This window comes from Salmo salar, chromosome 24 (assembly GCF_965601325.2).
Source record: "Salmo salar chromosome 24, fSalSal1, whole genome shotgun sequence".
NCBI lineage: Eukaryota > Metazoa > Chordata > Actinopteri > Salmoniformes > Salmonidae > Salmo > Salmo salar.
This window is the reverse complement of record NC_138314.1, coordinates 8,472,458-8,485,468: the sequence shown is the minus strand read 5'-3', so window position 1 is coordinate 8,485,468 and position 13,011 is coordinate 8,472,458. Positions and strand designations below refer to the sequence as shown.

Genomic DNA, 13,011 nt, shown 5'->3' with positions numbered 1-13,011 from the left:
CTACCAATCTCACTGCAAATCCCCTCCAAGTCTCCGACCACTACCTTGTATCCTTTTCCCTCTCACTCTCCTCCAACACTACTCACTCTGCCCCTACTCAGATGGTATTGCGCCGTCGCAACCTTCGCTCTCTCTCCTGCTACTCTCTCCTCTTCCATCCTATCATCTCTTCCCTCTGCTCAATCCTTCTCCAACCAATCTCCTGATTCTGCCTCCTCAACCCTCATCTCCTCCCTTTCTGCATCCTTTGACTCTCTATGTCCCCTATCCTCCCGGCCGGCTCGGTCCTCCCCTCCTGCTCCATGGCTTGACGACTCATTGCGAGCTCACAGAACAGGGCTCCGGGCAGCCGAGCGGAAATGGAGGAAAACCAGCCTCCCTGCAGACCTGGAATCTTTTCACTCCCTCCTCTCCACATTTTCTTCCTCTGTTTCTGCTGCTAAAGCCACTTTCTATCACTCTAAATTCCAAGCATCTTCCTCTAACCCTAGGAAGCTCTTTGCCACCTTCTCCTCCCTCCTGAATCCTCCTCCCTCTCTGCGGACGACTTTGTCAACCATTTTGAAAAGAAGGTCGACGACATCCGATCCTCGTTTGTTAAGTCAAACGACACCGCTGGTCCTGCTCACATTGCCCTACCCTATGCTTTGACCTCTTTCTCCCCTCTCTCTCCAGATGAAATCTTGCGACTTGTGACGGCCGGCCGCTTGATCCTATCCCCTCCTCTCTTCTCCAGACCATTTCCGGAGACCTTCTCCCTTACCTCACCTCGCTCATCAACTCATCCTTGACCGCTGGCTAAGTCCCTTCCGTCTTCAAGAGAGAAAGAGTTGCACCCCTTCTCAAAAAACCTACACTCGATCCCTCCGATGTCAACAACTACAGACCAGTATCCCTTCTTTCTTTCCTCTCCAAAACTCTTGAGCGTGCCGTCCTTGGCCAGCTCTCTTGCTATCTCTCTCAGAATGACCTTCTTGATCCAAATCAGTCAGGTTTCAAGACTGGCCATTCAACTGAGACCGCTCTTCTCTGTTTCACGGAGGCTCTCCGCACTACTAAAGGTAACTCTCTCTCCTCTGTTCTCATCCTTCTAGACCTATCTGCTGCGTTTGATACTGTGAACCATCAGATCCTCCTCTCCACCCTCTCCGAGTTGGGCATCTCCGGCGCAGCTCACTCTTGGATTGCGTCCTACCTGACAGGTCGCTCCTACCAGGTGGCATGTCGAGAATCCGTCTCCGCACCATGTGCTCTCACCACTGGTGTCCCCCAGGGCTCAGTTCTAGGCCCTCTCCTATTCTCGCTATACACCAAGTCACTTGGCTCTGTCATATCCTCACATGGTCTCTCCTATCATTGCTACGCAGACGACACACAATTAATCTTCTCCTTTCCCCCTTCTGATAACCAGGTGGCGAATCGCATCTCTACATGTCTGGCAGACATATCAGTGTGGATGACGGATCACCACCTCAAGCTGAACCTTGGCAAGACGGAGCTGCTCTTCCTCCCGGGGAAGGACTGCCCGTTCCATGATCTCGCCATCATGGTTGACAACTCCATTGTGTCCTCCTCCCAGAGTGCTAAGAGCCTTGGCGTGACCCTGGACAACACCCTGTCGTTCTCCGCTAACATCAAGGCGGTGACCCGATCCTGTAGGTTCATGTTCTACAACATTCGCAGAATACGACCCTGCCTCACACAGGAAGCGGCGCAGGTCCTAATCCAGGCACTTATCATCTCCCGTCTGGATTACTGCAACTCGCTGTTGGCGGGGCTCCCTGCCCATGCCATCAAACCCCTACAACTCATCCAGAACGCCGCAGCCCATCTGGTTTTCAACCTTCCCAAGTTCTCTCACGTCACCCCGCTCCTCCGCACACTCCACTGGCTTCCAGTTGAAGCTCGCATCTGCTACATTTACATTTACATTTACGTCATTTAGCAGACGCTCTTATCCAGAGCGACTTACAAATTGGTGCATTCACCTTATGATATCCAGTGGAACAACCACTTTACTATAGAAAATCTATATCTTTTTTTTGGGGGGGGGGTTAGAAGGATTACTATATCCTATCCCAGGTATTCCTTAGAGGTGGGGTTTCAGGTGTCTACGGAAGGTGGTGATTGACTCCGCTGTCCTGGCGTCGTGAGGGAGCTTGTTCCACCATTGGGGTGCCAGAACAGCAAACAGTTTTGACTGGGCTGAGCGGGAACTGTGCTTGCGCAGCGGTAGGGGGGCCAGCAGGCCAGAGGTGGATGAACGCAGTGCCCTTGTTTGGGTGTAGGGCCTGATCAGAGCCTGAAGGTACGGAGGTGCCGTTCCCCTCACAGCTCCGTAGGCAAGCACCATGGTCTTGTAGCAGATGCGAGCTTCAACTGGAAGTCAGTTGGAGTGTGCGGAGGAGCGGGGTAACGTGAGAGAACTTGGGAAGGTTGAACACCAGACGGGCTGCGGCGTTCTGGATGAGTTGTATGCTACAAGACCATGGTGCTTGCCTACGGAGCTGTGAGGGGAACGGCACCTCCGTACCTTTGGCTCTGCCTAACTTGTTGCTTGTTCTGCCCACAATGATTAATTTGCTCCCATTGGAAACAACAGGCTGTGGTCTAACTTGTTGCTTGTTCTGCCCACTATGATTAATTTGCTCCCATTGGAAACAACAGGCTGTGGTCAATCTTGGGTTAGTTAGACTTCGGGGTGTTATCCTCCCACAACCTTAAAGCCGTCAGTCTAAAATTTTCCGGTTTATTTAATACAAAGCAGTGAATGTAGGTTAAACTAAACAAGAGGAGAGAGCTAGCAATGCTACCGTATGTGCAGGTAGAACTGCTAGCTAGCATGGTTAGCTTGCTTTCCAACAAGCTAACCAAGTTATCATAATTCTTGCAGCATGGGCTAACTAGGTCTCGATAGCTAGCCTTGTGACGCTAGCTACCACTGGAGACTGGTATAATTTTAGACAAATTCAACTCCTAGCAAAAACTTTCCTTTCAATCAACCGTTCAAATGTATTTATACTGAATTTGGCCTGCTTTTGGATTACTATTATCTGGGACTATGAAACCGGCCCATAAATTGAAAATGGTATCAATAATCTTGTGGAAATGTTATTATGAAACTAATTACTCTTGTATCGATCCATCCGTATGAGAATGCCCTGACTCTTGTATTTGCTACACAGACAGACATGAAACACAGATGGTACAGAGGTGCTAAGGCAGCACAGGGTTTATTTATTCGGAGCTGCAGAGCACAGTGGGTTTGGCTTTACATTCTGTACACTCAGCACTGTAATGTACAACAATAGCAGGAAGAGATCATCTCTCGTTCTCTCCTTCTATTCTCCCCTTTCATCTCCTTATCCTCTCTCTCCTCACTTCCCAGCCTCCACCACCAGCCAAATACAGTGTGTGTGTGTGTGTCATAAAGAAACAAATCGATCATGAGAGAAACAAAGTGCAAACATTTGTGTGCGAGTCGTCTAGGAGATCAGGCTAAAGAGGCACTTCTGATTTTCAATTTGTGACATTATTTACGAATAAAATAATAACTGGCCAAGACTAAACGTGTAAGTACAATTGTTTACTGTAAATATTTATTCGTCCTTAAAATAAGACATCAAATTTCAAAACCAAAGCTGTTCTTCCCGTTTGTTAGAGTGTGTTGGAAGGCTTCCCATTGTGAGGTGACATGTGGTCCCTTTACCAATTACTCTACCAGAGCCCAGGAACCTCAATAGTCTAACACGGCTTCCTCTCCTTTCTTTCATCTTTCCTGCACTGGATTGGTTAAAACTCATTTCCTGTAGAAAAAGGTCATATCTTCCAGGATTCCTCACCTTTCCTTTAGGATCAGCGCAGATGAAGAAAAGGAGAGAAACCCCCCCCCCCCCATTGAGACTATCGAGATGCACCCATGGTCGTGATGGCAACACAAACACAAAACAGCACTGGCTCAATGGATATTACAAAGTTTACATCACAGTAATATTACTTTAATGTCTGAGGTAAAGCAATAACATCTTTACTGTAAAACGTATAAATGGTGGCTTATTGGTTTGACAAATCTCCCTTTTCTCAAGGTCAACGGAGTGCGGTGGTGCACTCTTTGGGGAAAAGTGCAGAAAACAAGACAAGTATTGTAGTTACAATTCTAATGCCACAGTTGTGTGTGTGTGCGTGGGGAGGGGGGGGGCAGCCTGTTGTATGCAAACACATGTTTGATTGTGACTTAGGTGTAGCATAGCTGCTGACTCAAGTTTAATATGTGATTGAATAAAGACCAGGCAAATCCCCCTTCCTCCTCCAAAACTAATACGGCAACAATAACACAAATACATAACTGAACTATATCTTTGGCCTGAGGGTATACAAGGCAATATGCACATTGTGTCTTGAGGTTGGTTATGTTGTTGGTTGCATGTATGTTTAGAAGTGATTAGAGGAGAGGGAGGGGAAAAGGAGAAAGAGACAAAAAGAGAGAGGGGGAGGGGGGGAAGAGAGGAATAAATGAACAGAGAGTGCATTTGAGTGTGAATGTGAATTTATGCAAAGAATTCGATTTCTTTAAAAATAAAAAAAACAGCAACCACAAAGACCCCATCTTGTATTTCCTGTGGTCTTTCTCAGACAGTGGATCCCCTGAATTAGCTCGTTTTTTCTTATTCATCAACACCGTCAGTGGCTCGTCTCTACTCCAGCGATCCTGAAGGTAAGTGAAGTGTCTGAGCATTGTTTTCAAAACGTCTTTGCGTTATTGAACGTCCCTCCAATAATTCCCCATGGGTCTCAGGCCAGGGTCATGGTCAGCATTAACCTAGACTGACCATGGGCTTGGGTGCCTCCGGAAGACTGACAGCTGGTCAGGCCAGGTGTAAACCAATCAGCAGTGAGAAGATCCTTCCGGCTCCTCCTCTGTCTGTGTGTGGCGCCACACAGAGCCATGGCCACTAGGGGGCAGAGTTTGACATGGAGTCCACTGAGTTCACACTGCAGGAAGACACGCGACTGTTGGCGATGGAAACCTCGGGGTGCTGGAAGGTGGAGAGAGAGAAAGGGAGTTTGTGTCATCTCAGTATCAGTGTGTGGATGTAACTGTGTAGTGTAAACTCTGTGTGAGACTGAGAATGTTGGTGTATGTGTGTGTGTGTGTGTGTGTCCTCACGTGTCTCCTGAAGATCCTGTCCAGCAGGCTGCGTCGGGGAGGCTCGGGGGGCGTGTTCCAGTCCAGATCTGGGGGTCTTGTCCCCTGGGGCCCGAACACATTCAGATCACTGAAACACTCTGTGTCTATCATCTATACACACACAGAGACAGAGAGATAGAGACAGAGAGAGAGATGATGTAAGGACAGTATTTGACTGCCACTGACTGACAAGACCACCAATTATTCAGTCTTTCAGGTTACCTTGCAGACTACCTCTCAGAAGAGGCCAGAGGAGAGGGAAAGACGTCCCAGTTAGTTCACCCACCTCGTGCTGCCATGGGATGGACACGCAGCCTGTAGAGAATTTGAAGTAGAAGTCGTTGTCGGTTTGGTCCAGATTTACTCCCTTGACTGTAGAGAACTGCTCAATGTCCAACACATCCTTACAGTACACCGCCCGGGGCTGAGAGAGAGAGAAGAAAAGCACAGCGGAAAAGAGGGAGAAGATCCAGATGGAGGGCAGAGGAAGAAGTATGAAAGTCTTCATTTGGAGTAGAGGTCATGATCCCTGGTCTAAATAACATATTCACACATTCATGAATGTAACTGATTGAAACAATTGGAACAGTTGGTTGGTTCCCATATTAAAACACTTCCTGGTGTTGTTTCTAGAGCTGAAGCAGGACAAGAATTGCCATCCTCCTCTACTTACATCAGGTACAAAGGAGGGCTCCTGGATGCCTGCCTCTAGTCTCTTAAAGTTGATGTTCCTGAAGAAGCAGTGAGCTTTCACCCCTGTTGACCCCCCCGCTGTACAGCCCAGCCTCTGCTTAGGATCTTTGGTCAACAGCTGGAGAGAGAGGGGGAGAGAAAGAGAGGGGGAGAGAGAGCGACGGGGGAGAGAGAGAGAGACGAGACGGGAAAGAGAGAGAGAGAGCGAGACGGGGCAGGCGAGAGCGAGACCGGGGAGAGAGAGAGAGAGCGAGACCGGGGAGAGAGAGAGAGAGCGAGACCGGGGAGAGAGAGAGAGAGCGAGACGAGGGCGAGAGAGAGCGAGACGAGGGCAGGAGAGAGAGAAAGACGGGGGCGGGAGAGAGAGAGAGAAAGACGGGGGCGGGAGAGAGAGAGAGAAAGACGGGGGCGGGAGAGAGAGAAAGACGGGGAGAGATGATAGAATGTACAGTCAGTCATTTTCAAATATCATGAGATCAGCTACTCAGGGTGACGGCCAAATACAGTGTGCAGTTCCTGATGACACTAACTAGGCCAACGTCTTGTCAATCAATCAATGGGCTCTCACCACTCTACAGATGGCCTGGGTGTCCTCTGTAAACTTGTCGCTGTACTCCTCCTCTCCCTCCTGCACCCTCTTCTCCACCTCTTCCCTCTTCACTCGTTCTTTACGTGCGCGGAAGGGTGAGCGTCCGGCGGTCATCTCGTAGATGAGACATCCCAGCCCCCACCAATCTGGACTCATCCCATAGCGCTCGTTGTTGATCACCTCCGGAGCTACACACACAGCACAGTACAACAGGTTTAATGATAATGTCTTCTTTGTATGGTAAGAAAATGTGTCAGGTTTTTGTTTGACGATTATTGTATTCCGATGCATTGGAAATGAATTTTAATGTGTGGTAATAACATATGAAGGTAAGGTGGCTTACCCATGTAACCCACTGTTCCCACTCTGCCTCGTATGGGGTCCCCTTCAGGCACTTTGATGGCCAGGCCTAGATCTGATATCCGGATGTGTCCTACAGCACAGGAGCAGAGAGGTCAGGGGTCAAAGATCAGTCCTATTTAACAGAGAGCCTCTCTTGAGTTCAAATACACAATCCCAGTAGTTAGGCTACTGTACAGTAGTAAGGGCAACTCACCATTATCATCTAATAGAATATTCTCTGGTTTTAAATCCCTGAAAAAAAGAAAAAAAGTTAATTTGGGGCATTTGACATTGGGACTAAAACCAATACATCATGTGTTGACATCATGTGATCTCGGGAGACATTGGTATAGTGAATGACAATCAGAAGAATCCACTGCTAATTTTGCTAAAGGTAGGAGTAGGTAGTTGCCCCTATCTGATCCTAGATCTGTTGCAATGTGAACCTAGATCTGTGTTAAGGGAAACTGAGGTGCTATGATAAAAAGCTGCCACCTGTAGACGATGGATTCCTGGTGTAGGTGGTCCAGGCCGCAGCAGATCTGGGCAGCATAGAACTGGACCCTGTCCTTCTCAAAGCCTGGAGTCCCCATGCTGTAGATGTGGAACTTCAGATCTCCTCCATTCATTAAGGTCAGCACCAGACACAGAGCATCTTTGGTCTCATAGGCATATGCTAAACTCACCTAGATAGATTGATATGAGAGAGAGATTGATATGAGAGAGAGAGAGAGATTGACGAGAGAGACAGAGAGAGAGAGAGATTGACGAGAGAGAGATTGACGAGCGAGAGAGAGATTGATTAGAGAGGCAGAGAGAGAAATTGACGAGAGAGAGAGCGATTGACGAGAGAGAGAGAACGATTGACAAGAGAGAGAGAGAGAGATTGACGAGAGGAGATTGACGAGAGAGATTGACGAGAGAGAGATTGACGAGAGAGACAGAGAGAGATTGACGAGAGAAAGATTGACGAGCGAGAGAGCGATTGACGAGAGAGAACGATTGACGAGAGAGAGAGAGATTGACGAGAGAGAGAGAGAGATTGACGAGAGAGAGATTGACGAGAGAGAGAGATTGACGAGAGAGAGATTGACGAGAGAGAGACGAGAGAGAGAGATTGACGAGAGAGAGACGAGAGAGAGAGAGAGACGAGAGAGAGAGAGAGGAGAGAGAGAGAGACGAGAGAGAGACGAGAGAGAGAGAGAGAGAGAGAGACACGAGAGAGAGAGATTGATGAGAGAGAGAGAATAAAGTGAAAGTGTGTGTACATGTATTGCGTGGTCATGTATCCAAATAATAAGAAGCGACTCACAACAAATCTGCTGTTGACCTTCTCTAGTATTTGTTTCTCGTTAAGGGCCATGGACTCTCCTTTCCTCTTCTTAATTCTCTTCTTCTCCAGCTTCTTGCAGGCATACATCTTCCCTGTGGCTCGCACCTGGCACGCACACACCTGAGAGAACACAAAGTACTATATCATAGGCCAGTTCATCTCACACACCCAATTCTCTAATAATTCTCTAAATGGAAAATTGTGCCTCACCTCTCCGAATCCTCCCTTCCCCAGTACTCGGTACTGTCGAAACGTGTCTTTAGTTATTGGCTGTCTGAAAACGCATCACATAGTAAATAACATAGTACCAGGCATAGAGCTAGAGAGTCTAAGCACATAGGGGACGGGGTGCTCTCGAGGGGCCCTTCTGACCAAATCAATTCAATTCATAGCTGATATGGCCTATGATAAACGCAAATTAGGCATCATCACTAGGAGATGTTAACGGTTAGTCTGCAAAACATATTTTTTTTTACCTGTCATGGTTACCGGTCTAGCTATAGGTCAATTAGCATAACTGAATGGAACTAAATTGGCGTGTGTGTATTTTCATTCGTTTGTCATGTATCTTATTTTATCAGACGCGCACCGCATACCAGAGCCCTGTACGGGCATCAATTTTAAGTCCTACCCATGCCCCCTACCCTACCCTACCCAGGCCCGATCGCTTCTGACAAATTTAAGGTCCGGCCCGGCCCGAAATGAGAAATAACTTCCTCCAGTAGTAAATCCATTAGCTTCTTCTCTCTGTCCATCACTCGCTCCTTGCTCACTCTGCATGTGTTCTGCTCATGGTGGCTCCAAGTCTGTGAGTATCCATAGCAACGGCTCCACTTGGGCTCCTCTGCTGAGACCGCAGTTAGCCGTCAGCGAATATTATTATTTTCCGTTAAATCATATCTCCCGTCTTATATTTGACGAGGTGGAAGCGCTTCTGACACCATGTTATGATATGGCTGTATCGAGTAGCAGAGCACGAGCAAATAGGTCAGCTATAAATATGTTAGTGATCAATTTAGTGATACCCTACCCGGCCCTAACCCGATGATTAATGTCGGGCCCGTCGGGCTCGGGTCGGGTAACAGAGCTCTCTACCGCATATCGAGCCTAGTTTGAGCACGCAGCGACAGCTCACACTCACAGCTCCTCAAACATGTTCTCATGAAGCCCAGTGGACGCACAACATTTCTACGTGGAATCGCGGGTGATCACAGAGTGCTGATGTCCACTGAAAGAGGATATCTACTATATTTATTATTTAAGTCCTCTTAATATTAAGCAGATTGGAAGTTATTAGGCCTACAATCTGAGCGGTAGGCAGTCTGCATGTTGAAAACAGGTACTTCGTTGCAATATTGATGTTTTACTTCGTAGCCTATTGATTCAAAAAAGTGGCCTAGCCAAAATCCAAACTTAGAAATGGGAATTATTTCATCAAGACTCCGTCAATACGCTATTGAAACCAGCATTTCTCTCCTGTTCCAATTCGTTTCCACATCAACTTTCCTTCATGGTCCAGAAGCCAAAGGCACAGTCCTAGTCATATTAGCAACCCATCCTAGTAAGGCATCTTTAGATTTTTCCCTCTGTCACATGCAACCCGCTCGCAGCAGAAGGCTCTTTAGAATGTGTTTTTCCCTCGATTTGCTTCCAGTCCCAGGCCAGCGGGCCCCTCAAGGGGGTATAGCGACAGACAGCTGGACAGTGCTTTTTAAGATCAGAAGCACCAGCTCAGACTAATTGCCGGGTTTAATTAAATAATATATCATATTATATATACATTTTCCCATGTTACATGGCGTTAAAGCTGGAACCCATTGCCGTATTACAACAACAAAGATGGTTTAAACAACATTCACAGTTTTCTTCTTCTTCAGAGAAATCATTGCACACGCGATAGAACAACATAGTATGTACTGGGATTTTGTTTACCACCATGCTGGATGCTCATTTCCTCGTAAAAATAACAAAAGCGCCTGGGGCGGCCAGTGACGCCGTCGTGCCTATCGCGGATCTCAGCTTTAAAGAATGCTTTTACTTTGCTTTTTGGTAGGCTACATCATCGTTGAAAAATGAGGTGCGTGGACCCCAAGCCAGCACCGTGCCATTCAATAACCACTAAAAACATTCGTTTCTGTTCGATTTTGTAGGAGTTTAAGCAGCACTCACCTCTCTAGCATCTTCCACTGTAGGAAACGGTCAAAGTACATGCTGTTTTGGTAGTCAGAGAAGGGAGCTCGTCTCAGGTAGTCATGGAGAGCCCTAAAGAACAGACAACAAACAAAAAGGTTAAAGCTTGAGACAAAAGACAACAGCTTCAGTTACAGTAAGAGGTAAGCCAGCTGGGGGTCCAGTGTGTTTGTGCTTTAGCCAACTCCTCTCTGTGTTCCTTCATTGTTTTATGCAACCTCATCCCCAGTCTCTTGCACACATTGCATATACACCTGGTACACCAACCACTTCAGTTCTCCCACTGTTACCAGTGTGCTAATCAAAGTCACTTTTGACGCTTCGAAAGCCAGCAACTTGATAGAAATGATAGAAGAGTTGGCTTCGGCATATTGAGTATGGGACGAGGCTAGCGAGAAGCTAAGGTCAAGCTGTTTCTTAATAAGAATATCATAGTTGACAAAAAGGACCAAAGAAAGATTCCCTTACTTGCGACAGTCGCTGAAGATCTCCTTGCAGGGGTGAAGCTCCAGGTTCTCTCTACACTGCTCAGCAAGGCTCTCTGCTGCCTCCACACACTCTGATGACTACACACACGCACACGCACACACACACACACACACACACACACACACACACGGGAATTAGTAGGGTAGGCCTGATCACTGACGACGATGAGGTCAGAGAGGTCAGAGACCTGGCAGTGTGTTGCCAGGACCGCAACCTCTCCCTCAATGTCAGCAAGACAAAGGGGCTGATCGTGGAGTACAACAAACGGAGGGCCCGAGCACGCCCCAATCTATATCAACAAGGCTGTAGTGGAGCGGGTCGAGAGCTTCAAGTTCCTCTGTATCCACATCACTAAGGAACTAACATGGTACACACACACACACACACACACCAACACAGTCGTGAAGAAGGCACAACAACGCCTCTTCCCCCTCAAGAAGCTGAAAAGATTTGGCACGGGCCCTCAGCTCCTCAAAAAGTTCTACAGCTGTCCCACTGAAAGCATCTTGACTGGCTGTATCACCGCCTGGTATGGTAACTGCTTGGCATCCGACCGCAAGGCGCTACAGAGGGTAGCGAGTACAGTCCAGTACATTACTGGGGGGGTTAAGCTCTCTGCCATCCAGGACCTCTATACCAGGCGGTGTCAGAGGAAGGACCTAAAAATTGTCAAAGACTCCAGCCACCCAAGTCATACATTGTTCTCTCTGCTCCCGCATGGCAGTACGATGCACCAAGTGTGGAACCAACAGGAACCTGAACATCTTCTACCCCAAGCCATAAGACTGCTAAATAGTACCCGAACTATCTGCATTGAACCCCCCCATTTTCACTAACTCTTTTAAATCAAGAGTGCAATGCAAATAGTCTGGGTAGCCATTTGATTAGGTGTTCAGGAGTCTTATGGCTTGGGGGGGGGGTAGAAGCTGTTTAGAAGCCTCTTGGACATAGACTTGGCGCTCCGGTACCGCTTGCCATGCGGTAGCAGAGAGAACAGTCTATGACTAGGGTGGCTGGAGTCTTTGACAATATTTAGGGCCTTACTCTGACACATATCTACCTCAATTACCTTGGACCCCTGCACATGGACCCGGTACTGGTACCCCGTGTATATAGCCAAGTTACCGTTACTCATTGTGGATTTATTCCTTGCATTATTATTTTTCTATTACTTTTCAAATTTTCTCTCTGTATTGATGGGAAAGGCATGTAAGTAAGCATTTCACTGTTAGTCTACACCTGTTCGCTTACGAAGCATGTGACAAATGCAATTTGATTTGGATTTGACAAACAAACAAACATATCGCTCTAACAGTTGTTCACCTACCTACGTTCATCAATCTTCCTACAAAGACTCACTCACCTGTTTAGTGAGGAACTTCCCAATAATTTCACCTCCTCTGCTTTTCCGTTTCTCATCAGGCGCCAGCTCATAGTCATCCTAAAGAACACAGCATCATTATACACTTACAGTACATAGTAATATAACAATCGCTCCAAATAATATTTGCTCAATGCACCCTCGTAATATATTGCCCAGCATAATGCAACCAATGGAATAGTCCCAAAAGTGCAAACCGCATCCAACTGGCATCCTGGGTATGCAAATATAGTATTTGAAAGAAAACACATACTATTTCGACCCGGGTGTGACTGGACATACAATACTATTCCATTATCAGGGGCAATGTATGGACGAGATCATGTTTTGAATGACATTATTGTGTGGCTACCAGTGTTGTGGAAACATGCAGCATGCGACTAGACCAGCATAGTATGGACTGCCTTGAGTTGAAATGATCAGTCATTATCTATATCCTTAGCAGCTCCAGTATTTATCAGCCAGGAGTGAGAGAGCACGGAGCGGTACAGCATTGCTAGGGGTTGTGGCATAGTCTGTTAATCCTTCACTCCCTGATCATTCTCTCACCTCTCTATCCTCATTAGCATTTCACTACACCCGCAATAACATCTGCTAAATATGTGGATGTGACCAATAGAATTTGATTTGATTTAGCCTGTCGCATGCTTCCCAGTCAAAACAGCTTGCGCATATATTATGATGAAAGCTTGTGACGTTTTTGTTTGTTTTGGTGTTTGTCAGGTTTTTTGGGGGGCTGTTCGAGCACACAACATAGATTTTTACGATATAGTCAATTTTGACTTTGTGGCTGGGGTGACAAGTGG

The 13,011-nt window shown here is 47.1% G+C and overlaps 1 protein-coding gene across 3 annotated transcripts in view; it reads right to left on the bottom strand.

The window, feature by feature from the left end:
• Positions 1-3,203: 3,203 nt before the first annotated feature.
• The window catches only part of LOC106585171 (G protein-coupled receptor kinase 5), a 70,671-nt gene continuing 60,863 nt past the window's right edge, over positions 3,204-13,011 (bottom strand). For all 3 annotated transcript variants that reach the window (XM_014171085.3, XM_082968462.1, XM_045706638.2), the window contains exons 4-16: positions 12,188-12,265; positions 10,804-10,901; positions 10,315-10,407; positions 8,356-8,419; positions 8,125-8,265; positions 7,308-7,498; positions 7,027-7,064; positions 6,814-6,903; positions 6,450-6,658; positions 5,862-5,999; positions 5,475-5,612; positions 5,168-5,299; positions 3,204-5,036 (exon numbers count right to left, since the gene is read on the bottom strand). In XM_014171085.3, coding sequence (XP_014026560.1) covers positions 4,953-5,036; positions 5,168-5,299; positions 5,475-5,612; positions 5,862-5,999; positions 6,450-6,658; positions 6,814-6,903; positions 7,027-7,064; positions 7,308-7,498; positions 8,125-8,265; positions 8,356-8,419; positions 10,315-10,407; positions 10,804-10,901; positions 12,188-12,265 — 1,494 coding nt within the window. In that variant the 3' untranslated portion in view covers positions 3,204-4,952. The remainder of the gene's footprint in view (positions 5,037-5,167; positions 5,300-5,474; positions 5,613-5,861; positions 6,000-6,449; positions 6,659-6,813; positions 6,904-7,026; positions 7,065-7,307; positions 7,499-8,124; positions 8,266-8,355; positions 8,420-10,314; positions 10,408-10,803; positions 10,902-12,187; positions 12,266-13,011) is intronic.